General features: G+C 39.0%; 1 protein-coding gene and 1 pseudogene across 2 annotated transcripts; one reads left to right on the top strand and one right to left on the bottom strand.

Moving 5' to 3' along the window:
• Positions 1-4,531: 4,531 nt before the first annotated feature.
• LYZ (lysozyme) lies at positions 4,532-9,591 on the bottom strand (the record flags this gene model as incomplete). Its single annotated transcript, XM_079715851.1, has 4 exons — positions 4,532-4,598; positions 5,911-5,989; positions 7,994-8,158; positions 9,396-9,591. The coding sequence occupies 4 exons, from the start codon at positions 9,589-9,591 to the stop codon at positions 4,532-4,534; spliced, it is 507 nt and encodes a 168-aa protein (XP_079571977.1).
• Positions 9,592-21,415: 11,824 nt separating this feature from the next.
• LOC307060454 (cytochrome b-c1 complex subunit Rieske, mitochondrial-like) lies at positions 21,416-22,206 on the top strand (annotated as a pseudogene). The gene has a single exon. The product of its transcript is annotated as a cytochrome b-c1 complex subunit Rieske, mitochondrial-like (transcript).
• The last annotated feature ends 3,306 nt before the right edge of the window (positions 22,207-25,512 follow it).

Below are 25,512 nucleotides of genomic sequence, written 5' to 3'. Positions count from 1 at the left end.
GATTTGAGACCTGACCCTTGGAACCCCAGAAGCTGCTGTACTGGAATCATGTGGGATCAGAGAGTAAGAAAAATCTCAGAGGGACTTCCCTGGTGGCGCAGTGGTTAAGCATCCGCCTGCCAATGCAGTGGACACGGGTTCGAGCCCTGGTCTGGGAAGATCCCACAGGCCACGGAGCAACCAAGCCCGTGCACCACAACTACTGAGCCTGCACTCTAGAGCCCAGGAGCCACAACTACTGAGCCCGTGCACCACAACTACTGAAGCCCACACACCTAGAGTCTGTGCTCCGCAACAAGAGAAGCCACCGCAATGAGAAGCCCGTGCTCCTCAACGAAGAGTAGCCCCCGCTCGCCACAACCAGAGAAAGCCTGCACACAGCAACGAAGACCCAACATAGCCAAAAATAAATAAAATAAAATAAATTAATTTTAAAAAAAAGAAAAGAAAAATCTCAGAATGCCCAGCATGGGGGAATATACTAAATAATCGGAGAGATTCAATCAGTGGATATTTATTGAGCATGTATCATGTTATAGGCACTGTTCTAGGTGTTTGGAATATGGGTGTAAACAAAAGTAAAACATTTCTGCCCTTCCTCCTGTAAGGACAGTGGCCCAGCATGGTGTGTCAGAGTAACACATGTAACACAGTAAAGAAGGTGTCCAGATGTGGAAGTAGGGGTGGCCCAATGAGGGGTATCAAAGCCTGAGTGGAGAGCATCTATTCCATGGTGTGGCAGTATTGGGAGATTGGTTACATATAGGCAAATTGATCAAATATATGCATGTGCTAAGGATACGTTTTCAGGATATGAAGGACAATGGGTGCCAGGTTTCTCACTGTCATAGAAGGGAGTTACCAAATGAAAAAGGAAAAAACTAGAATTAACCTTGTGGTGTGGGATTGGAATTGGAGGTATTATACGAATTCAATTTAAATAGATAAATATTATGTCAATACACATATCCTCTAGCCCTGGCCATTGATGGGGCCTGGGAACAATGACACTCTAGTGCCCAGAGCTTGTTTTTTTGTTTGTTTTTTTTTTTTTTGCAGTACGCGGGCCTCTCACTGTTGTGGCCTCTCCCGTTGTGGAGCACGGGCTCCGGACGCGCAGGCTCAGCGGCCATGGCTCACGGGCCCAGCCACTCCGTGGCATGTGGGATCTTCCCGGACTGGGGCACGAACCTGTGTCCCCTGCATCGGCAGGTGGACTCTCAACCACTGCGCCACCAGGGAAGCCCCCAGAGCTTGTTTTTTAAATACCATTATCCACTATGAGGAATAAGGGCTCTTTGGAGAAATGGCTGATTCCAGGCTGAAGCAGGAAAAGAACAAGGTGAGCCTTAGAATATCTTATGCCAGAAAACAAAAAAGTGCACAAAGAATGATGGGGACATGTCAAAATGACACAGAAACTAGCTTGCAGAGGCTCTAGTGGCCAAATCAGGGACAATGTGAACATCAAAATAAATGATAGTAATGGATTATGACTCACTATAATTTGAATAAAGTAGGAAGCCAGGGGTCCGTACTGATATAATAAGTAAATGCATACATGGACATTTTGATGAGGAACAAAATTTCTCAAAGTATCTTACCCTCTCCCAAATACTTCACAGTGGAGGTGACTTGCAGACATCACCTTATTCAAATGATGAATGTGAACACCATCAGTAACAGAATATTTTAAAACTGCATGTCACCTGAAAGGATCCAACGAAAAGAGCACAATCACTTCTGTGGTATCCCTGCCAAAGATGCATAACCTAATCTAATCAAGAGAATATCAGAAAAATCTTAGGTCATTTTACAACATAGCTGGTTTGTGGTCTTCGAAAGGGTTAAAGTCAGCAAAGTCAAGAAAAAACGTGAAGTGATCCAGATTGAAGGAAACTGAAAAACGTAACAACCAAATATAACACATGATTCTGAATTATACCTTTTAATTAAGAAGGACCTTTGGGGACAGTTGATGAAATTGAATAGGATCTGATGATTAGGTGGTCCTAATTTGTCAGTGTTAACCTCCTGATTTGGATGATGTTTTGAGGTTATGTAGGAATTACACACAGAATGATTCAGAGCCACAGGGCACCATGTTGGCAGTGTATTCCCAAACTGTTCAGAAAACATAAAAGGCTGTACTTTACTTGCAAATTTTGGGGAAGATTGAGATGATGTCAGTGTCTTTAAAAAGTGGGAAAAACTCTTATTCTTTTGAAAGTTATAATTCAGCAAGAAGAGACAAATAAATGAAGAAGTAAAACATGTCTCTCAAATGGTTATAGGCTTGAGCCCGGGGCACTCCCACAGTTAAAAATCAAACAGCAGAGAAACAGTCAGCCAAGAAGGACTGAGAAGGAGCCATCAATGAGGCAGGATGTAAATGAGGAGAAGCTGAGAAAAAAACTAGAAGTATGACAAATGCTGCTGAGAGATCAAGTAAGATGAACAGAAAACAAGTGATCACTAGAACTGGCCCCAAGGCATCATGGAATGAGTCATGTTGGAGCAGTTTTCAGCTGAGTGAGGATAGCAGTCAGATGAAGACGAGTTGAAAAGAGAAAGGGAAGTGAGGACGTGGAGTTGGTAAATATAGATATCTCATCCCACAAGTGTTGCTGTAAAAGGAAGCAGAGAACGATGCTGTAGTTGGAGGGTTATGTAAAGAATACAGAGAGTTCTCTGTAAGATGGAAGGTTACCAGGGCAGTTTGTACAGTGACGGGGGTGATCCAGCAAAGAGGGAGAAATTCAGGATGCATGAAACGGCCTAAATTGGAGTAGTGAGAGGGCTTCGATGACGATTGCATGTGGAGACACTGCCACTGGCAGGAGCAGAGGCCCTTCATCCTAGTAATAAAGGGGAAGGAAAAGACGATGGGCCCAGGGAAAGACATGACCTCTGTTAATGGTGGTGAGGAGGGGGAGAATTTTGTCTAAGGTTGTGTCTATTCTTTCAGTGTAATATGAGGCCAGGTCATCTACTGACAGCAGAGAGTGTGGAAGGCCAGTGGTTGGGCGTGTGTGCTGGGACTTTGAAATGAGAGAAGTAAATAGTGATAGTCATTTTGGAGAGTGGGGACACCGACACAGAAGGATTGCAGAGAAGTGACTAAGATGACCAGGCAGACTTGAAAGCCCATTTGAGATTTGTGTTTATGAATTTAAAGTGAGGGAAGGGCTTCCCTGGTGGCGCAGTGGTTGAGAGTCCACCTGCCGATGCAGGGGACATGGGTTTGTGCCCCAATCCGGGAGGATCCCGCATGCCGCGGAGCGGCTGGGCCCATGAGCCATGGCCGCTGAGCCTGCGCATCCGGAGCCTGTGCTCCGCAACGGGAGAGGCCACAACAGTGAAAAAGTGAGGAGAATTCCCTGACAGTCCAGTGGTTAAGACTCCGCACTTTCACTGCTGAGTGCGCGGGTTCAATCCCTGGTCGGGGAACTAAGATCCCACAAGCCACGCGGCACGGCCAAAAAAATAAAAAATAAAAAAAATAAAATGACATCTGTCAGCATGTTTTTGGATTTTTCCAGCAATATCCAGCTGTTTCGGTACAGGTGAGGATGTAGGAAATACTAAGTGTCAGATCATTTTTTTCCGAGTATATACATATGTATTTCTTCAGAGATACTAAACGGCTCTAAACAAAGAGACAAGGTATGAATTGCAAAGCTTTTAATGAAAATGTTTGTAGTTTTTACAGCATGCAGAATTTCACACCTGTGGTTAATTAGCAATTACTTCAATACTTGAAAACTCATCTGCCTCTGAATTTGTCATAATGCATGAATCTAACTTAATAAAATTAAGGAAAAGCAACAGGTCATCTAATCCCTCTTTATATTCCTTCATGACCAGCAAGATGCATAAATGAGTTCTTTAAAAGTGATAAGATAGATTGATATATAAATTGTGAGTTTATTTTTAAAGCTGAGTAAATGCAACATTTCTAAGAAAACATTTAAATCAAAGGTCACACTTTATGGCAACAAAATTCTTAATTCAGGCTTTTTTTAGTTTTAGCCACTTGGCATTCTGCTCTCCTTAAAATTTTATATTGCCCAACAACGAGTGTTTACCTTTTACTGTTTTGGGAGATGACAGAACAGATGAAGATGTCACATGCCTACAGAAGTGGGATTTTGCCTAAGATCAATTTGTTTAAACATATTCTTTGGTTATATTTTTATTGCATATTGGGGAGTACTTATATCATTCAAGATTAAGTCTGGGTTATTTCTTTGATTAAGAACTGAATGTACTGGACATATATTTGATAATTAAGATTTTAGACAAATATTCACCAGCATTAGTTCTATTAGGAAACCGAAAAATATTGTAGGCCTAATATAAAACAACAAACACATGAGGTAAACATTAAGCCTCTTAGAAGAAAGACCATATGCTCCTGCTTCTGTAAAAACATTATTTGTTTGAAAGAATGGTAGTATGACCTTTCGCTCAACTATTACTTCCTTAATGTGAAAAAGAGACAATGAGCTGAAGAAAGAAAACTCCACAGTTACACTCTGCAACCCTGAACGTATTTCCTGAGATCTCGGTTTTGACAGTGATTTCTCCATGCCACCCTGCAGAGAAAGATGAAACACATGGTAAGAAGGTTAAAACATACCTTCATTGTAATACACATACTTCAAATCCTTTGGGAGAACAAAATAGTTTATCAATACTGAAATACAAGCTACAGATCAATCCAAGTATTAAATGGAGATATGTATACCAAGTACTTCCTGTCTCCCCCCAAGCCTTCACTAGAGCACAGAATGCTGAAGAAGAATGTTGAGTCCCGTGCAGTCCACAACTGCAAATTACATTCCACATTTACTTAATTACAAAAATAATTTCAAGATATGACAAGGAGTTCATAGAGTGTGGAAAATCTTAAAAACTCTAGAAATTGGGACTTCCCTGGTGGTACAGTGGTTGAGAATCCGCCTTCTAATGCAGGGGACGTGGGTTCGAACCCTGGTCAGGGAAGTAAGATCCCGCATGCTGCAGGGCAACTAAGCCCATGTGGCACAACTACTGACCCCGAGCACCACAGCTAGAGAGCCCATGTGCTCTGAAGCCTGTGCGCCAAAACTAGAGAGAAGTCCGCGCACGGCAACGAAGAGCCCACGAGCTGCCACGAGGACCCAACGCAGCCCAAAATAATAAATAAATAAATATTTTTAAAAAAGAAAAAAACTCTAGAAATCTCCTAAAAAAAATTGAGGAGTAAAAGAATAAGATTCTGAATCAGTTAACGTAGATGGTTTCTATGTGATACGTTGTTTAGCATATATACCTAAAGCTGCAATTTTCAGTTCTCAGTAGCATACGTTGGTCTTTGGAAATATTCCCTCACTTCTCTCATAACAGTAGGGTAAAACAGCTCTCCCCTTTAATGATTAACACATTGCATGCTCTGTAACAGGAACTAACATAGTGTTGTAGGTCCATTTTACTGCAAACACAGAGAAACGAACATACAAACAAACTCATAGAAAAACAGGTTGGATTTGTGGTTACCAGAGGTGGAGGTTGTGGGTGGTGTGAGGGGAGGGGATTGGATGAAGGCAGTCAAAGGTACTACAAACTTCCAGTGATAAGTACTAAAGATATAATGTACAACATGATATATATAATTAACACTGCTGTATGTTATATACGAAAGTTGTTGAGAGAATAAATCCTGAGACTTTGCATCATACACACAAATTTTTTCTTCTATTTCTTTAATTTTGTATCCATATGAGATAATGGATGTTCACTAAACTTATTGTGATAATCATTTCATGATGTATGTAAGTCAAATCATTACGCTGTACACCTTAAACTTATACAGTGCTGTATGTCAATTACATCTCAATAAAACTGGAAGGGAAAAAAAAAGCATACCATGCTCTAATGCCTTGTGGATCACGGACAACCCTCTTTGCACATGTTACAGCTTCAGTGATGTCATCTTTCAGCAACGCTGAAAAAGAAGTGGTGAGAAATGGAAACAACGCTCATAGAAATTTCATTTTAAGTTTAGGTTCAGCCAGCTTCATTCTCTTAGGCTGAGAAAAGAACAACTAAAATTATTTTTTAAGAGTCCATGTATCTGTGAATGTTGGGGGAAAACTCTTTCTTCATTCCATCCCATTTGGCATGAAATAAACCATTCTGTTTCTCATTTACCAAAGTCATTGGAAGCTCTGGAATTATTCACTAAGGTGATAGAAGGTTCTCTTTTTACTAGGCACTGTAAAAAACAAAACAAAACAGAAACAAACCCACAAGCAGAAACCGGTCTAGCACTTTTTTGCTCAGCAATTCTACTACTGGAAATTCACCCTAAAGAAATAATAAGAGATGTACCCAGAGATGTATGTACAAGGTGTTTCATAGCAATTAATAATAGGGGAAAATGGAAACAGCCTAAGTGCTTAACAGCTAAGAGTTGGATTGATAAATTATAGAATATTTATAAAGTGGAATTCTATTCATCTTTAAAAAATAATAAAGATTGGTATTTGACAAAAATAATTTTGTGTAATAAAGAGCAAATTGTAAAGCAGTAAATATAGTACAATTTCATTTTTGTTGAAACACACATTGCTTACATGTTTGTATGTGTGTACATATGTGTATAACATAGCTTTACATCCATATATGTAAGTGATACATATCCTCAGAGAATATATGTATACCAAAAGTTTCCAGTGGTCATACATCTCTGGGTAGTAAGAATTTTTATTCAATGAACACAGATTATTATATAATACAGAATATTTTTTAAAATAAATTAACTGGATACAAAAGAATATTCTAAGACGAATCTTCTCTTTTAATATTTAAATATTTAACAATATCAATTTTGTAATACTTCTCTAATATTTTATGTACTAAAGATTCCACGTTATCTCTCTTTTAAAAGGAACTAAATAGAATATTTGTTTCACCCCAATTAAACAAATCTGTAAATTAACTTGTTAGAATAACAATGTTTATATAAGAACTATATTTTTTGGAGATGCAAACTAAAGAATTTAGAAATGAAATGTCATAATGTTTCTAATTCACTTTAAAATCACTCAGCAAAAAAAAAAAAAAAAAATATATATATATATAATATATACATAAAAGTAAATATGACAAAATGCTTACTGTTAAAGTACATGATGAGCATATTGATGTTTATTATACTAATATACTAATGTTTCTAATTTTCCATATATTTAAAACATTTCATAATAAATAAAAAGTAAAAACAATTTTTCAAAAAGGACCACACATATTCCTCCTCTTTGGTTAACTACTAATCCTTTCATTTTCCAATAAAGGAGGGTAGATTAAAAAAAAAAAAAAAGACCACACACCAAATTATCCCTAAACCTCCCCAAACAAGGTAAGTAGGAGGAATGGCAATGTTCTTTTTTTCCTTTTTTAAAAATTTTATTTTATTTATTTATTTTTTAAACATCTTTACTGGAGTATAATTGCTTTACAATGGTGTGTTAGTTTCTGCTGTATAAAAAGTGAATCAGCTATACATATACATATATCCCCATATCCCCTCCCTCTTGCATCTCCCTGCCACCCTCCCTATCCCAACCCTCTAGGTGGTCACAAAGCACCAAGTTGATCTCCCTGTGCTATGTGGCTGCTTCCCACTAGCTATCTATTTTACATTTGGTAGTGTACATATGTCCAATTGGCACTGCTCTTTACAAAGCATCAACAAGTCCAGTTATAATAAAGTGATGTCATTCCAGAAGCTTTTGTATATTAGAAAACAGGAACCTTTTATGATACCAGCTCTTTAATTTCTTCCTTAAGGAATTATGAGAATAATAAAGAGTTTCTAGAAGTTAAGATGAAGTTTTTCTAGGTCCCTGATGAACCCTTCAAGACCTTTTCATTTGTATTGAATCTCTATTCTTGTAAGTATAACTAGATGGATCCTGTGCCATTACTCAACATTATCTTGTCTTACCACTGCAGGGCATGTTACAGGAGTTAAATGCTCTTGGGGTTTTGCCATCATTACACCAGTAGAGGCTATTGATTTGAAATATCCCATAATCAGTGCTTCGGCTTCCAGGATTGTAGTTTGTAGCTCGTGTGTTATAATTGCTTTCCCATCTGGCCAAACACATCCCTGAAAAAAACGTATTTTAAGTAATAAACAGCAACACCATATGATTTATAGTTCATAGCATAATTATATAGTTCTATTTAACTAATTCTATTTTACTAACGACTTTATAAAGATGTATTTTACTTGTAAAATATTTTAACACTTTGGTGTTAAAGGGCCCTTAAGAGAATTCTTTTGTTAGCAAATCATTTGGTAATACTAATGAAACAAGGTAACATATTTTTAAAAATATTAAAATAGCTGTTTCTTCCATTGCTATTACCCTTCCCCTGCTCCCATCCCTCAGGTAAGATTCAGCCTAGAATAGGAAAATCAACAGAGATGTTGAGTGGGTTTGGTAATTAGCAGCAGATGTATAGGCTAATGCTTTTTATTAGGAAAAATAAGGATTTTCTGGGAGAAAGAGAATTTCTTATGATACCTAAAGGTGAATTTGGATATCAAATTAGAATCCAGACAACAGGAGTCATAGAATAGGAAAGACTGTGTCATCCATCCACCCATCTAGCCATTTGCTCATTCATTCAAAAATAGTTATGGAGGGGAAATGTCTAATTCAATCTGAAACATTCAGTGATTACATTGACAGATATGGACTAAAATATAAAGTAACTTTTACTTAGGGCACATCTTGAATTCTGTGGAAGAAAATGAAAAATAATCAACTAGAGTAAGAATAATAAAATGTCATTTCATGCTGCATTTCAGGAATCCTTATATAGATATTGATTGAGGGGAAATAGGCTCCTACTGTCCCTGTTTTAAGAATTCAATGTAATTTAAAAAAAAACTTTGCTGTTAAAAACCCAACATCATGGTAGGGGGATTAAAAATGAAAAAAATACTACATTACTCAGGCTTGCAGAACCCAAGTTCCAAACTGGAAATGGCTGGAGTCCAACACCAAGGGCTTGATAGACATATCCTCGGTGCACAAATGAATCTTTGAGTCAGCTTACATGTGCCAGCTGGTAAATTTAGTGGCACTAGAAGCGTACCATGGGTCCTGGCATGCTTAAAACGGTATAGAATTTGGTCCTCCCATGCCTCAATCCTTCACCTGGTACATCTGATTCTAAAGGAACAAGTTGATGTTTTTAACCATTGTAAGTGTACAAACCATCAAAGGAATAAAAAAGTCCATTCACTCAAAGTCCCTTTCTTATTCTTCATCCCCTATGAGTATCTGTTCCATACCTGACTAACTTTTTGGACAGATGAAGAAGAGTTAACTTACAGTTTGCCAGGCTGACTCCCCTGTAGCCATCCAATCCAAGTCTTTTCAAAGTTCTGGCAAGCTCACACCTCTCAAAGATCTTGCCCTGGACAGCGACAGAAAGGAGGAGAAGCCCCAGAATAAGGACAGCCTTCATGCTGACTGAGAAGCCAGACCTCCAGGCTGGCCAGGGTGAGCTGGCCCTGGTATTTAGCATCTTTTCACTTCCTTCTCCGAGTGGTCTGGCAGCTCCACCCTTTGAGACAGGTGGAAAACAGGAACCATTTATTGGTCCACTGACTTTAAAAGTTTTCTTCCTTAGGTTTGAAGAGGGATATTCTGAGGTCCTAAGGATGACCTGCAAGAAAATAATGAAATGACATTGCTTAAAGACATTGCTCAGGAAGAATTGGGATTAGCACTATTGCCAAAAGAGGAACTTCCTCCTATTTTATCATGAATTTCAGCAACTATAAAGGAAAAAAACTGAACATTTTACGTAACTGCAAATGAGCTCCAATCTTTGATTAATATTCATTTTCATTAAATTGTTTTATGTGCCTTCACTATGTTGTCTTCATCTTTTTCACTTAAAATTACTTTATATAATTTCCACAAAAGAACACGACACTCTGTTGTTTTGATAGTTATATAGCACAACACCATGTTGCTCAGACAGACTCCTATACTAACTTTTTTGGTTACTATTGTAAACTCTTAATTTATAAATCAATGTTTACTATTATAAATAAGTCTCATGTGAACAACATTCCTAACTCCTTTCTGACAATGCCTTACTTCACATTTCCATGTTAGAACATAAAGGGTCATTATAAAGCAAGGGAACTTTATAGCAAAACCTACAGAAGAATACCAGAATATGTCACCAAAAAATCTTGCCCTTTGGCATGAGAATGATTTTGAGCTGAAGGCAATTGAAAAGAAGCAGATCCAAGAAAAGTTCTCTGCCCTCCCCCTATTTTCTTGAAAGCAGAACATAAATTTGTGCAGAAATTAATCACCTACAACCCTAGACACTTAGCCCCAAGACAGCACCAGAGGACTCTACAAAACAACATTTACTGACTAGCTATTATCTTCCATTGGTTTCTTATATATTGATCGTCCCACAATTTGCCACCCTTGGAAGCCTAGTGCTTGTTGCTCCTCTAAAAATATATTGTTCTTTGGTTAAGACGATATGTAAGTCCAAGTTCTAGCCACCTCTTTGAGTTACTCATCCCTGCATTTCTCATAAGTATATATGAGATATACATATTAATAAACTTGTTCTCTTGTTAATCTGTCTTTTGTTCCAGAGCCCCAGCCAAAAACCTAAAAGGGTAAAAGGAAACAAATTTTTCCTCCTGTACAGTTTCTGGTGATGGGACAGTAAAAGGCTGGAACACTCCACTCTCCCTAGAGACTATAGTTTAGATATGGGATAACTGAAAACAGACCAGCAGAAGGTAAGAATTCTTACCATGTCAGTCTACCAGATCTCTGTAGTGCACAGTCAAGAGAGGAGGATAAACATTTCTCCTTGTCCCTTCCTTTCCAAATGCACAGTGGCAGGAGAAAAACATTTGTGAAGGTAGAACTTGAACCATGACTTTCGTGATTTTGTTGTTGGTAATCAACACCTATGGGTATTGATTCTTAGCCTCCCAGAAAGAGTCATGTTTTCCTTTGTCTCTGTCTTTTGTGTCATTTGTCATAAGGATGAAAAACCGTAAGATGAGAATCTCCTTGTCTCATTTTATGCACTGAGAACTTGGCTTGGTAACCAGTGAGAATATTCCCTCTGGTTTCTGCCACTTGGGGGTTGCAGACTGTCTGTCAGCCTTGCATCAGCAGCTAGTCAGCCAGCTAAAAGCCTGAGACATGAAGTGACAGGCAACATTCTCTTTGTCCAACCATGCTGGCTCTCAGGGGAGTTTGTCTTAATAAAGGGTCTCAGTCCATAAGGGGCCTTTATCGCCTCTACCTTCATTGCCTTGTTTGTGAGGGAAAAATTCTCATCCCAGTATCCCCTTTCTGGTAACACAGATAAGTATGTCAGTGACTCCAGGTGTCTCACTTTGTGGGAGATAGAGGTTTCTTTGACACCTGTGACAATGAAGGTCTTTGCTTTCTTAGGCTAGCTCTGGAGTGGCTCTGCATCTTGAGAGGGCTACATTTCTTAGGGGACACCTTTTGTGTCCATGGTTAAGCCTTGAAATTGGTTTTAAGACATAAAAAGATTTACTGGTTTGGAGTCACAACTGAAATAGGTATATTAAAGATTTGGACTTTTACATCTGAAAGGATTTTTAAGAGAGCCCTCATCTTAAACAGATATCCTACTGGTACCTATGGGAAGATCAGATTGAAGAAAGGAAGAAAGGAAGGAAGAAGGGAAGGAAGGAAGGAAAGAAGGAAGGAAGAAACTAAGAAAGAAAGAAAGAAAGAAAGAAAGAAAGAAAGAAAAAGAAAAAGAAAGAAAGGAAGGAAGAAAGAAGAGAGATACAGAGGAATACCTTGGCTAGTGTGAGAAAAAAACAAAACACTTCCTTGGGCTTCCCTGGTGGCGCAGTGGTTGAGAGTCCGCCTGCCGATTCAGGGGACGCGGGTTCGTGCCCCGGTCCGGGAGGATCCCACATGCCGCGAAGCGGCTGGGCCCACAAGCCATGGCCGCTGAGCCTGCGCGTCTGGAGCCTGTGCTCCGCAACGGGAGAGGCCGCGGCAGTGAGGCCCGCGGTACCACAAACAAACAAACAACAAAAACAAAAAAAACCCCACTTCCTTAACAAGATTAGGAGGAGAAGATCAGAGAACAAACGTCAAGAAGTGCAGGTGGCACTCAAGCAGGTGTACAACTTACGTAAATATTGATAGCCAGGAAATAGCTTTGACAAAGGTTCAGAAAATGCACAGGAAGAGTTGATTTATTGTCCCTTACTCTGTAAGCAGACCCCCACCAGGTCCAGATGTTCACTGTATTTTGGGCCGGCACTACAAAAAAAAAAAAAAAATCATGGAACTATCCTATCTTACCGTTAAAGAAAAGAGAAACTTTACAGTAATTATCCTAGATTTCTGATAATAGGCAAATATGCCCGAGTTCCTTCTTAGATAAAACCTACAATCCTTTCTCAGTTCCTTGGAAATACTGATCTTACCATATCTTTGAAATGTAAGCATCCAAAGAGACAATTGTTGGGACTTCCCTGGTGGCGCAATGGTTAAGAATCCACCTGCCAATGCAGGGGACAAAGGTTCTAGCCCTGGTCCGGGAAGATCCCACATGCCACGAGCAACTAAGCCTGTGCGCCACAACTACTGAGCCTGCGGTCTAGAGCCCACGAGCCACAACTACTGAGCCCATGAGCCACAACTACGAAAGCCTGCGTGCCTAGAGTCCGTGCTCCGCAACAAGAGAAGCCACAACAATGAGCAGCCCGCGCACCTCAATGAAGAGTAGCCCCCGCTAGCTGCAACAAAGACCCAATGCAGCCAAAAATAAATAAATAAATGAATTTATTAAAAATAAAAATTAAAAAAATAACAAAGATAATTGTTGGCTAAAGCAACCATGGGACTGGGAAAAAAAAAGAGAGAGAGAGAGTTTTAAAAACAAACTGCTATTTTATATTTCCATAAGCTCCCTTGCCCCAAATTTTGTCCACAGCCTCCATAAGATCATGTATTAAAGACAAGTAAAATTCTTAAAAGTCTTTTCCACAAATATTGGTAAAAGCTTCAGCCATCTGAGCAGGTAAACTTAACTTGTTCAATCTGCCAGAAACACCATTTAGATCCAACTATTCTTTTATAAGCTAGTGAGTTTTGTACTACTGTACCTGATATGTGGCTAAGATTTTTAAATGAAATCTATAAGATCTCTGATTGCATCTGTCTATGTGTCTATGTATATCTATATATGTATGTTATGTATATGTGATATTTTTCTCCCTCTGGATAGTATTCCTAAAAACTTGTGAAAGAGCTCTATTTAATTGGCTTAAAGAAAATACAAGCACTTATATAAATTAAGACTAGTCAAATAAGTTTATGTTATCTCTACTAGATGCTTGAGATTATAAAATTATAAATTTAACCTAAGGAAATAAAGTTACAATAAAAACGATTTTCTTAATGTATGTCAACATGGTAGGGGAAAAAAAGCCATGTTTAAATGTTTGGGTTCTTTGCTTCTGTGATTTTTGCTACTTGCCTAGTTTGTCAACAACAAAAATAACTTAAAATGATGGTTAACTTTTCATATCTCATGAAATTTTCATGGCAACTCAAGAATAATTGTTAAGAACACATGAATTAAATGGATGTAAGTGGGAGAAAAGTTTGTAAATGAATTTTGCAACAATCATTATGTTCTATAAAATATGTCTGCTTAAAAATAGTTTCCAAAATCTTTTCATAACCTTAACTGTAAATGATGGATATTCATTGAATATCTAGATAATTTCCAAATAAGGGAAAATACTGAAACATTAATGCCAAACATAGGTTAAGGTAATCTGCTTTTGACTTCTTATTACAGAGAAACTAAAGATATTTGGGTCTGTTAATAACATGTTCTTTTTGCCACTTAAAAAAAATTGTACTATAAAAAGGCATATGTCTCTAGAAATTACAAAATGATGTATTCTTGGGAATACCCTGGCAGTGCTTAGGGCTTGGTGCATTCATTGCCGGGGCCCGGGTTCAATCCCTGGTTGGGGAACTAAGATCCCACAAGCCGTGCAGTGCTGCCAATAAATAAATAAATAAATAAAAAGTAAAAGGAGCAAATAAGATAGAAGATGTGGGTTCTAGGAAACAGGGTTCTAATACAGGAAAGAGGAGAAGGGCAATTATAGAGGTGAAAGGAGAAGTGTCCCTGTGGACTCCCTGGGGAAAACCAGAAGAGATGGCCTAGAATGTCTGAACCTATTGAAGGGAGTTTGACAACTCTGGCTGAGATTTTGGCTAATGAATTAATACATGAATAAGTACATGGAAAACTAAGCAAACAGAAAAATAAGGCAATTATTAACTCCAAGGAAACCAAAAAACTTAAGAATAGAAATACAACCAAATTATACCATCAAATTATACTCATCTGTGAGTGTTTGTGCATGCTTGTAAAGGGGAACAACAAGGCAAGGGGAGCTGAGAGAGAGCTAAATCTTCATCTTCCTTGGTGGAAATAAATAGAAAATGTCTATGACTGAAAATCAAAACTGAGTAGAATAATCATGCTCTTGAGATATATGGCTGTAATACTAGAATATAGCTAAAGAAGCTAAAAATAGCTAAATAAGTTGATTATTACCTCTAGTGTTGGGAATTGGATGAGAAAGGTTAGGGCTATTTTTTTTTTTTTTGCTGTACGCAGGCCTCTCACTGCTGTGGCCTCTCCCGTTGCAGAGCACAGGCTCCGGACGCGCAGGTTCAGCGGCCATGGCTCACGGGCCCAGCCGCTCTGCGGCATGTGGGATCCTCCCGGACAGGGGTACGAACCCATGTCCCCTGCATCGGCAGGCGGACTCTCAACCACTGCGCCACCAGGGAAGCCCAGGGCTATTTTTCATCATTAAACTTATAACACTTTATTTGACTTTAAAAATATATACATGTATTTTATGACAAAAAAAAGTTTAAAAATGTATTATGTAAGAAAAATAACTAAAAGACATACACCAGAATGTTTACAGTGGTTATTTATGAATACTCTTCAGAATTTTTACTCAATTTGTATATTTTGGCATTTTCCAAGTTTTCTTCTTTCAGCATATATTACTTTTGCAATTAGCAAAGTAATACATAATTACACACACACAGAGGAATGTGCAGAATCACTAAAAAAAAAAGGATGATTATTTTGAAGTCCTCGACATCCCTCTGTGTATATGAACTCAGCCATATTTGTAGAAATATTCTGCCATTTAACTTTAAAATTATCTTTCTCCTATACAGCTCTTCTGTACCCAGATCAGTGGTCTCTTAAGCTTCAATGGAAAGGAGTTAAATATTAATTTTCACTGAGCTTCATGAGCTGCATTAAAATGGCATATAAGCTATATAAAAAGAAACGTGAGAGAGTATTTTGGAACAATGTTGTTTTGGTAGGATCATTTTTATTGTATAGTTAGTTAATTTTTTTAAAAGGCTAAAAAATACTCTTACAAGAATAGAATTTATATTCCTTGGAATAAAGCACAAGTTGCCAAGCTCCTGGAACACTGTGTCCCATCCAGGTTTTTTCTTTGGGAGACTATATCATTGAAGGAGGATAAACTGGGGAGGAGACTCCCTGAGGCCAGGGGTATTGAGGAGGCCAATTTGGCCAGATCTAAGATGATAGTGGTAGCAGGCTTAAAAAGCGGCAGGGCCCTGCATCCTACTCCCATGGGGGGCCCAGAGCAATGGCAAGAGGTCTCTTGGATGGCATGTAGTTGCTGGGGAAATTGAACACAAATTGCCCTGCCTTGGGAATCGATGAAGCTTTGAAAAGGAGCTTCTGCCTGCAAATGAACCACATCAGCTTGGGTAATAACCACCGTATGAACATCTCAGTGATGGACTGAAACTCTAAGGTCTTCCTCAAGTTTTCTGGATTTTGTAGTTTCTTGAGATGCCTGGAAGCTCCTGGGCAGGGGATTAGCTAAAGAAGTTTAAAAAGACTATCACTGACTCACCATTTGAGGAAGTGGGGCTTAGAGACAAATTTTGTTTGATCTAGAAAAATAAAGCAAAGTGGTGTTTCTTGCACCCATTTATGGTATAGCAAATTTATACCCACTGCACCATTTGATCTACACTTACCTGCTCTGAATGGGATTGGAGAGTGGGAAGTGAGATGGCTCTTGGGAGCCCTAGAGATGAAACTATTTTCCTGGAAATGGCTCTTTGGTTCCATGATTCAGGTCACCATTAACTCTGGAGGTAAGCCTAGGTGTTTCAGTTTTCAGTGACTCAGACCATATGGACAGACCACTTTGTCTTGATAATCTTGTTTTGCTATCATCTATCCCATTACTTTTTTTGTTGTCGTTCCTACAATCCTGTTTTTCTCTATTAGCACAAAATTAAAATCTATTTGTGTCAGTATATGAGGGACAGGAAAAACTGTATGAAAATAGGATAACCTCAGAAAGTAACTGACACTGGTAAATCAAAATTGTCTGTATTAATGAAAAGAGGCATTGGCATGAGTTTTGTCAAAAGGTATAAATATTCACTTGTTAGTGAAGCAGTGCCATTTTCTTGAAGCCATTATGGACCTTGGGAGACCACGGTCAGGGCAGCCGCACTCACTGCATTCTCCAGCTGATGCTGTCCTTGTGTAGTTTGGCGCAGGGGTACAGAGGACCTAGTCTCATCTCTGCTGTGGCGGCATGGCTGCTAGGAGAATCTGGAGGGGTGGGGCAGTTGGGAGGGCGGTGGTGGGGAACACCGCTGGGCTCTCTGGGGGAGCCCACATGTTGAAAGGTTAAGGTGGAGTAAATTCTTCTTCAACGAATGTAGTGTGTAACAGCCTTGTGAAACAGGACCAGCACACAGCTGCTCCCAGCAAGTCCAGCAGCCTGGCCACAGGTCAGAGTGGCTCCCTGTGGTGACATTCCCTGACTTAGGAGCAGTGCTTGACCCCAATCCAAAGGTGGCATTTTGTTGGCCCCTCAGGTATATGGGTCATTGAAAAATGGTAAATGGTTTGGGTTTGCTTAATCCAGACCACTTTCTCTTCTTTTAGCTCTCGATATCCCTGTAATTTAAGTTCCCACTCTTTGCAAAATAGATCAAACAAGATAATTTCCTGTGTTCCCTGACACCATCCAAACTCCAGAAATCATCTAACTTTTGTACTTAATTTTCTCTATGGTCTTGCTGTTTTTGTGTTTTGAGTCAGGTAATTGGTTCATACCAAGAAAAAGTAATACTATTTAACATACACAAGAGAAATTATTTCTACTATGGTAGCAATACTGTGCTGTAAGAGTCTCTAGTTACTGTGCTCTAGCACAGAGCCACAAGTTACGGACCCATCAATTGATCATTAAGCCTAAAAAATAGTACTAGCCTAGTAATCTGCCATGTACTTTACTGCTAGTCATAGATGAGATTTTACCATTCCTGATACTTGCCACGTACTCACTCTCTTCTGTCTTCATTCCTGCTGTTTCCTCAGTGTACTATGTAGACAACGAAAGAAATGTTAGGATATCTGGTGGCAAAGAGAAAGTCGGAGGGGTGAGCAGGACCAGACCTGGAAGCTTAGTCCCCCAAACTGTGAGATTCAGCACTTAATCCCAAAGACAATGGGAAACTATTCATGAGTATTAAACTGGAGAGTAACTGGATCAAAATCTTAACAAAACAAAACAAAACAAAACACTCTAGATTGGATTCAGGGACTGCTGCTAGAAAACTGGCAAGGAATCCAGATGGCAGACAAAGGTGGGGGTGGGTAACAGAGATAACTGGGAGGGTTTCAGAGATATTTAGGAGGTTTGAATAATCAGGATTAGAGATTATCCAGACCAGTTTGAGATACAGGGGAAAAGGAAAGGTAAATAATACTAGCTTTTGTTTATCAAATGCTTATGAAGTGTTAACCACTTAACAAACATTACTTATAATTCTTACAGGGGTCTTAAAGGTAGGTATTATATCTATTTTACAGATGAAAAAATATATGTCCCAGAGAAGAAAAGTCTCTTGCCCAAAGACATATAGCTAGTGAGTGGAAGAGCTGGGATTTGGATTCAGGTCAGTTCCATGGTCTTTTCAGTTTACCACATTACCTTGTAAAAGTTGAAGTGAATGGGAAGAAGTTCTACTGCGACCCAATTCTCACCCTTTGACACACTATAACTCTTTTGTCTACCTCTTGTCTGATTTTAGCTCCCAATATAGTTGTGCAAACCCATTTTATGTATTTATTTTAAAAGTGTGATTTTTCTCTAAGAGGTTGATCTAACACCAGGCAATGCCATGGAACAGTTAACAGACTATTTAAAAATCAATGTTCTTGATATGTGAACAACTGATAATTGTGGCAAGCCTTTGATCTCTTTGTGAATACTTCCTTTGTACTATTACTTCTGTTATCATTATGCAATCAGAACTTAGGCTGGATCTCACTTCACTTCCCCCTTTTTTTTTTTTTTTTTTTTTTTGCAGTACGCGGGCTCCTCACTGTTGTGGCCTCTCCCGTTGCGGAGCACAGGCTCCAGACGCGCAGGCTCAGCGGCCATGGCTCACGGGCCCAGCCACTCCGCGGCCCGTGGGATCTTCCCGGACTGCGCGTCTCCTGCATCGGCAGGCGGACTCTCAACCACTGCGCCACCAGGGAAGCCCCACTTCCCCCCTTTTTTTTTTCTGCCCCTTTTCACGTTATGAACAAATATTTCCCTTCCCACAATCGGTCAGGTTACAAAATCCTTTCTCAGTTTACACAACAATTGGGCATTCATCATTGAGAAATTATAATGAAATAGGTAACTGACTTTTCAAACATGTGTTAAAACAGTCTTGTTTACAAAGAGATGGAAACGCTCCAACTTTAGTTTCCTCTTTCCAGAAGAGTATTCTGAGTTCATTTCTCTATTAAGTATGACTTTTGGGTTTCAGGTTTGTTTGATTTTTTTATTTGTGCCAGTGCAACTGCATAATCATTAAACTTCTTTCATTGAACTAGAAAACAATGATTTCAATCCGTACATTAGCTCTGGTAACATCACAAAATGTTGGGGGAGGAGAGAAGAAATTCTTGCAAGTAGGGGAATAAGGTCATGTATTTGGGTTGTATTTCCCCCCCCCCTCGACAAACAAACATTTTACTGCTACCCTTAGCAAGCAAATAAGATAATATGCTTAACTTCTTATTAACAACAATTTATATGTACACATTTAACTGAAGATGGTGCGGTTCTCCCTTTGACATCACCCTAAATTGTTTAAGATGCAGCCACACATTTTCTCACCCCAATCCCCCATCTCAGGTCAATATCATACCTCTATGAGGTGGCTGGTTTGCTGGCATGGGAGTGGTCTATTTCCAGCTCAGTCAGAAAGGAACTGAACTCACAAACATAGCACCATTTACACACAGGTCTCACAATGACCTGACCCAAAGATGATGAGGGCTAGTTATCAGTGCCTTACACATTTATTTTGGAAAACAGTTTCTTTGACGGCCGATTCAAAATGATTTTCAATTAAAGAGTAACTTAGTAAATTAGAAATACTATACAAATATAGAATGGTAAACTCTAACCTGCTAAAAAAAATGAATGGATGTTTTAACATCTAGGAACTTAAGATAATTTTTAGTTTCCTCATAAGAATACTATCTTCTAAAACGGAAAAGTTTACACACACACATATACATACACACATGACTACTAATTTTTGTGAAAAATGGGAATAAAATAAACCTAAATACAGAAAAACTACACTTAAAATATCTTCCTCATGTAAGAAATTCAATTCACTGCAAGTCAAATATCCTCAATGTACTCTGGTATGTGAAATCTAGTTTAGATCTGAATTTTGTGACAGGACTACTGACATGGCTTTCTAAGTAGTCTCCTTATGTCCAGTTTCTCTCCCTTCCAACCTACTTTGCATCCAGAGAATGCCAACCCTGAACTCAGAGGACTCAGAGTTTATAACACACATATGCCAATCACATGTAATCTATGACTTTATTGTCTATTCTGTGGTTTGCTGTCATATTGTCCTCATATTCATCATGATGAGCTCTTTGAGGACTTATGCTCCTTTAAGGTTTCTCCTCTGCCATATCAGAAAGAAGCACACTCATGTGTACAGTGCAGACAATCAACAAAATTGGTAAATGCCCTGTATAAAAAATGCATTCCACCTACAATTAAGGTGTTATTCTTCTCTCTGGACTACCTGTGTTAAAACAGTGTTTTGATATTACAAATGATGCAAGGAAATAATACAAACTTACAAATAAAAAACAACCACAAACTACACAAGGATGTGCTTCTCCAACATGAGAAAACAATTACAAAAAGGTAACCTAGAATTTTAAGAAAGAATCAGTTTTTTATAAAGAGTTAACTCAGGCCTCTGGAATAAATTAGAAATAAGACAATCTGTTTGAGACACAGGATTCCTCATGCCAATATATGTAAAAATTTTTGAAGGTATTATTCAACGCTTCACTATAGTAAGGGAAAAAAATTTCTACTTCAATTGTCAAGAAATTATACATGAATAATTGTATTATGGAAGAAGGTTCTGTGTACATTTGGTTGTAAGTTTAGGAATTTGTCCATTAACTAATTCAATAAATAATAAAAGTTGATTGATTGAATATTTTCTATGTTAGAGGCACCATGTTAATGCTGAGGATACCAAGGTGAAAAGGCATGACTGTTTTCCTCTACAGGACATGCAAACCAACAATTACAATCCAATATATAGTTGCTTTATTGTTGGTCTGCACAGAGGGCTGATGGAGCACAGAGAGGACCTGAAGTCAGTGGGGAAGAGACAGTGAAGGCTTCACAGCATTTCAGATGGATGAGAATTGGAGGGAGAATAGGATTTTGTTTGGTGGGCAACTGGGGTAGGAGACTTGTGATAGGAAATTCCCATGTCTGGTTCTCTTCCTTCCAGGCACAGGGGAGGATTATACTTATACTTCCCTACTCCCTTGAATTTAGGGAGAGCTATGTAACTAATTCTGGCCAATAAGCAATGGGTAGAAATGATGAGTCACTTCTAAACTGAAACATTTAAGTGCTAGTGCAAAACACTCCAGTACTTTTCTATCTGCCTTGGCAGCTGGTGAAGTTGTATGTGTCAGAAGGTGTTGGTAAAACCTCTGTCAGCCCAGGTGCCTGAGTGACTGTGTGGAACAGAACCACTTGCTGAACTGTGATAGACATTGTGGCATGAACAAGAAATAAACTGTGTGATTAGCCATGGAAATTCTGGGAGTGTTTTGTTATTTCATCATTTCAGATGGAGGTAAAACAATTTTAAAAACAAAGGAAAGGGAAGGAGCTGCTGTCACCATGTTGTTGGTCGCTGCCCGCTCGGGCCCTTTCACGCCCGTCCTGTCGGCCACTAGTGCAGGCCGCGGTGCCCGCCACCTCGGAGTCGCCAGTGCTGGACGTGAAGCAGTCCTTCCTGTGCTGGGAGTCGCCGAGTGGCCAGGCCGGGCAGGCCGGCTTTTTGTCGCCTCCGTGGGCCTCAATGTACCTGCTTCTGTTCGTTATTCCCATACGAACATCAGAGTGCCTGACTTCTCTATCGTCGCGCTCAAGTGTTAGATAGTAAAAAGTCTTCAAAAGAGAGCAGTGAGGCTACAAAAGGTTCCTCCTATTTGGTAACTGCAACAACTACTGTGGGTGTCGCATATGCTGCCAAGAATGTCGTTTCTCAGTTAGTTTCCAGCATGAGTGCTTCTGCTGATGTGTTGGCCATGTCCAAAACTGGAATCAAGTTATCCGATATTCCAGAGGGCAAGAACATGGCTTTCAAATGAAGAGGCCAACCACTGTTTGTGCACCACAGAACCAAGAAGGAAATTGACCAGAAAGCTGCAGTTGAAGGACTCCAGTTGAGGGACTCACAGCATGATTTAGAATGAGTAAAGAAACCTGAATGGTTTGTCTTGATAGGTGTTTGCACTCATCTTGGTTGTGTACCCATTGCAAATGCAGGAGATTTTGGTGGTTATTATTGCCCTTGCCGTGGGTCACACTATGATGCATCTGGCAGGATCAGGAAGGGGTCTGCACCTCTCAACCTTGAAGGTCCCTCATATGAGTTCACCAGTGATGATATAGTGATTGTTCATTAGAGACCTGGACTCAAGTCATAGGCTTCTTTCAGTCTTCGTGTCACCTCAGAAGAGTTATTAGAGAACAAGCCTTCTGTACTTCAAATTAGTTGATTTGAAATATTTAAGAATTGCTAATAATGTGTTTGCAAACATGTGAAGTAAATTGAATTTCACGTTGAATACTTTCAAGCATTCACCTAATAAAGCCACTGTTAAACACTGTTATGCTCAAAGACTTCAAAGGTGCAGTGTCTTCGATAGTTAATTCTAATTAAAAATTATAGACTGGTGTATGGAGAGAAAAAAAAGAAAAAAACAAAGGAAAGGGAGAATAGACAAATCTCCCATGCCAAAATATTCCAAAAAATTTATGTAGATACTCTGCCCTCAAGGAAGTGGAGTGTAACTAACCACTCCTTAAGTGTGGGCTGTGCATAGTGACTTTCTTACCAAGAATATAGCATGGAAAGGAGCAAAAAGAGTAATTTTACTGCAGAGAAACCTGACAAATGCTACTTCAGCCAGTGGATCAAGGTTAATATCAACAGTAATAAGTTATGTTGATAGTATGTATCCTAGATACCATGTGATGAAAATGGTATCTGTGGTCTCCCTCCCCAAAACACATAATCCTTGTCTAGTCATGAGAAAAACATCAGACAAATCCCAGTTAAGCATCGTTCTACAAAATACCCCATCAGTGCCCCTCAAAGCTGTCAAGGTCATCAAAAACAAGCAAAGTCTGAGAAACTATTAGAGCTAAAAGGAGCCAAAAGAACCTAGCAACTAAATGTAATGTGGTACTCTAGATAGGATCCTAGAACAGAAAAAGGACATTTGGTAAAAACTAAGGAAATCTGAATAAAGTATAAACTTTATTTACTAATAACTTTTCGATATTGGTTCATTAATTTTAACCAATGTACTACACTGAGGTAAGATGTTAAAAATAGGGGAAAGTGGGTTTGGGGAATACAGATACTATATGTACTATCTTAGCAATTTTTATGTAAATCTCAAACTATTCTAAAATTAAAAGATTATTTTAAAAAAAGGTATAAGAGAGAACATAGTATGTTCTGGAAATTCCTTTTGAAGTGGGGAGTGGAAGTAAAGAGTTTCGCTAGGTAGGCAAAAGACCTTTTATGCTATTCAAAGGAGATTCAATTTGTGAATTGCATAGGCTGGGTGAGGAATTCCTAGAAGATCTGTGGATGGGCTTCAGGGGTGTTGCAAAACCTCTGAAGTTGTATAAGATTTTACTGTGCGTACGTGTATATGTACATTTTTCTCAGAAGAATGTCAAAAAGCTTTAATTATTATTTACTTATTCTTAAAGGGAAAAACACCTAAATGTGTTAATAATCATTGATGAAGGTAATGTTGAAACTGAAATATTCTGAGCAAGAGATATGAAACAATTATATTTTTTTTGTTTGCTTGTTTGTTTTGACAGTGCCATGTGGCATGCGGGATGTTAGTTCCCTGACCAGGATTTGAACCCATGCCCCCTGCATTGGGAACATGGAGTCTTAACCACTGGACCACCAGGGAAGTCCAAAACAATTATACTTTGTGTGCAAAAGAGATCCCTTCTTGGTAGTACAGACTAAAGTGATAATGTGTGTGTGTTTGGAGGAGGAAGGCAGGAGTTAAAAGCCAAGATAGTAATAAAGACCATGATCTTCAAACTCTTTTGATTGTGGTCTACTTTGCAGGGGGAAGAAATGATCCTATAAGATACCTTACCCTACTGTTGCCGCTTTCCAGAGAAACAAGTACCGAGTCTTTAGGATGAAGTATCATTTTTTTAAAACCAAAGTTTGATGGGATTATATATACATCTACTTTATCATTAAGGTTGTGAATGATTAATATTTGAATCAAAATGAATATATGTCTTTAAGGGTAGCTATAAACCTAAAGCACTATGATATAAATCTACATTTATGGGAAATTATAGCTAAAAAGCCAAAAAGCAGGAACTGAAAACCATGACAATGATAACAAGGCATCCTTTCTGAAAATTAGGGTAATTCCAACTTTTTTTTTTTTTTTTTTGTGGTACATGGGCCTCTCACTGTTGTGGCCTCTCCCGTTGCGGAGCACAGGCTCCGGACGCACAGGCCCATGGGCCATGGCTCACGGGCCCAGCCGCTCCGCAGCATGTGGGATCTTCCCGGACCGGGGCACGAACCCGTGTCCCCTGCATCGGCAGGCGGATTCTCAACCACTGCGCCACCAGGGAAGCCCAATTCCAACTATTGATGTACAATAACATTGCATTCTGCCAGACTACTTTATAGGGTATGGTTTAATCGGTAAATCCTATTCGTGTGCTAATTTTAGCTTATTAATACAAAATTTCAGTAATCCTTAGTAACTCATGTAGGTGGTTATTCACAATTAATCCTTTGTTGTATATACAAATGAAAATACAGTTATGCATCATTAGCCCATAAAAATGGGGGGAAAAGTTTTAATGTTTTTTTTTTTTTTTTTTTTTTTTCAATTCATGGTCTCTTAGGAGGACCGTGGACTGCAAATAATTCTTTGAGAAATTGCTGTTACAATCTACAAGAGAAATAATGAAAGACCAAGATAGAAGCAGTCAGGAGGTACAGAGAACAGGAGACAGATAAGACAGATATCAAAGGATCAGAACCAGGGGAATTTTTGGATTGCTTGGATGGGGAGATGCAAGGTAGAGGGGGAAAGCTACCTTGATTTTTTGGTTTCTGGCAGGCCAATTATGGGGAATACAGGACAGTGAATAAACTTAGAGGACAGGGTGGGTAGGAGATAAGTCCAATTTTTAATATGTTGTGTTATATTATGTGTTATATAATATGCTGGGTCCTGTGATCTTTCAGCTTTAGAAAAAAGGGTCTGGGCTGGAGCTGTAAATTTTTTTTTTAATAAATTTATTTATTTTATTTTTGGCTGTGTTGGGTCTTCATTGCTGCGTGTGGGCTTTCTCTAGTGGTGGCAAAAGGGGGCTACTCTTCATTGCGGAGCACGGACTCGAGACGCGCGGGCTTCAGTAGTTGTGGCGTGCAGGCTTCTGTAGCTGTGGCACGCGGGCTTAGTTCCTCCGCGGCACATGGGATCTTCCCGGACCAGGGCTCGAACCCATGCGCCCTGCATTGGCAGAAGGATTCTTAACCACTGCGCCACCAGGGAAGCCCTGGAGCTGTAAATTCTTAACTTAAAAAAGTGAAGCATTCATATCATAGTGTGACTTCTCTAACATTTACAATAAATAGGAGTTCCAATTTTTAAAAAGAATTCCATTATATATCTAGAAATAAATATAGGGAGGGG

Source organism: Hyperoodon ampullatus, assembly GCF_949752795.1.
Source record: "Hyperoodon ampullatus genome assembly, chromosome: 11".
NCBI lineage: Eukaryota > Metazoa > Chordata > Mammalia > Artiodactyla > Ziphiidae > Hyperoodon > Hyperoodon ampullatus.
Note: the sequence above shows the minus strand (reverse complement) of the source record. Positions and strands in the feature narration are given on the sequence as shown.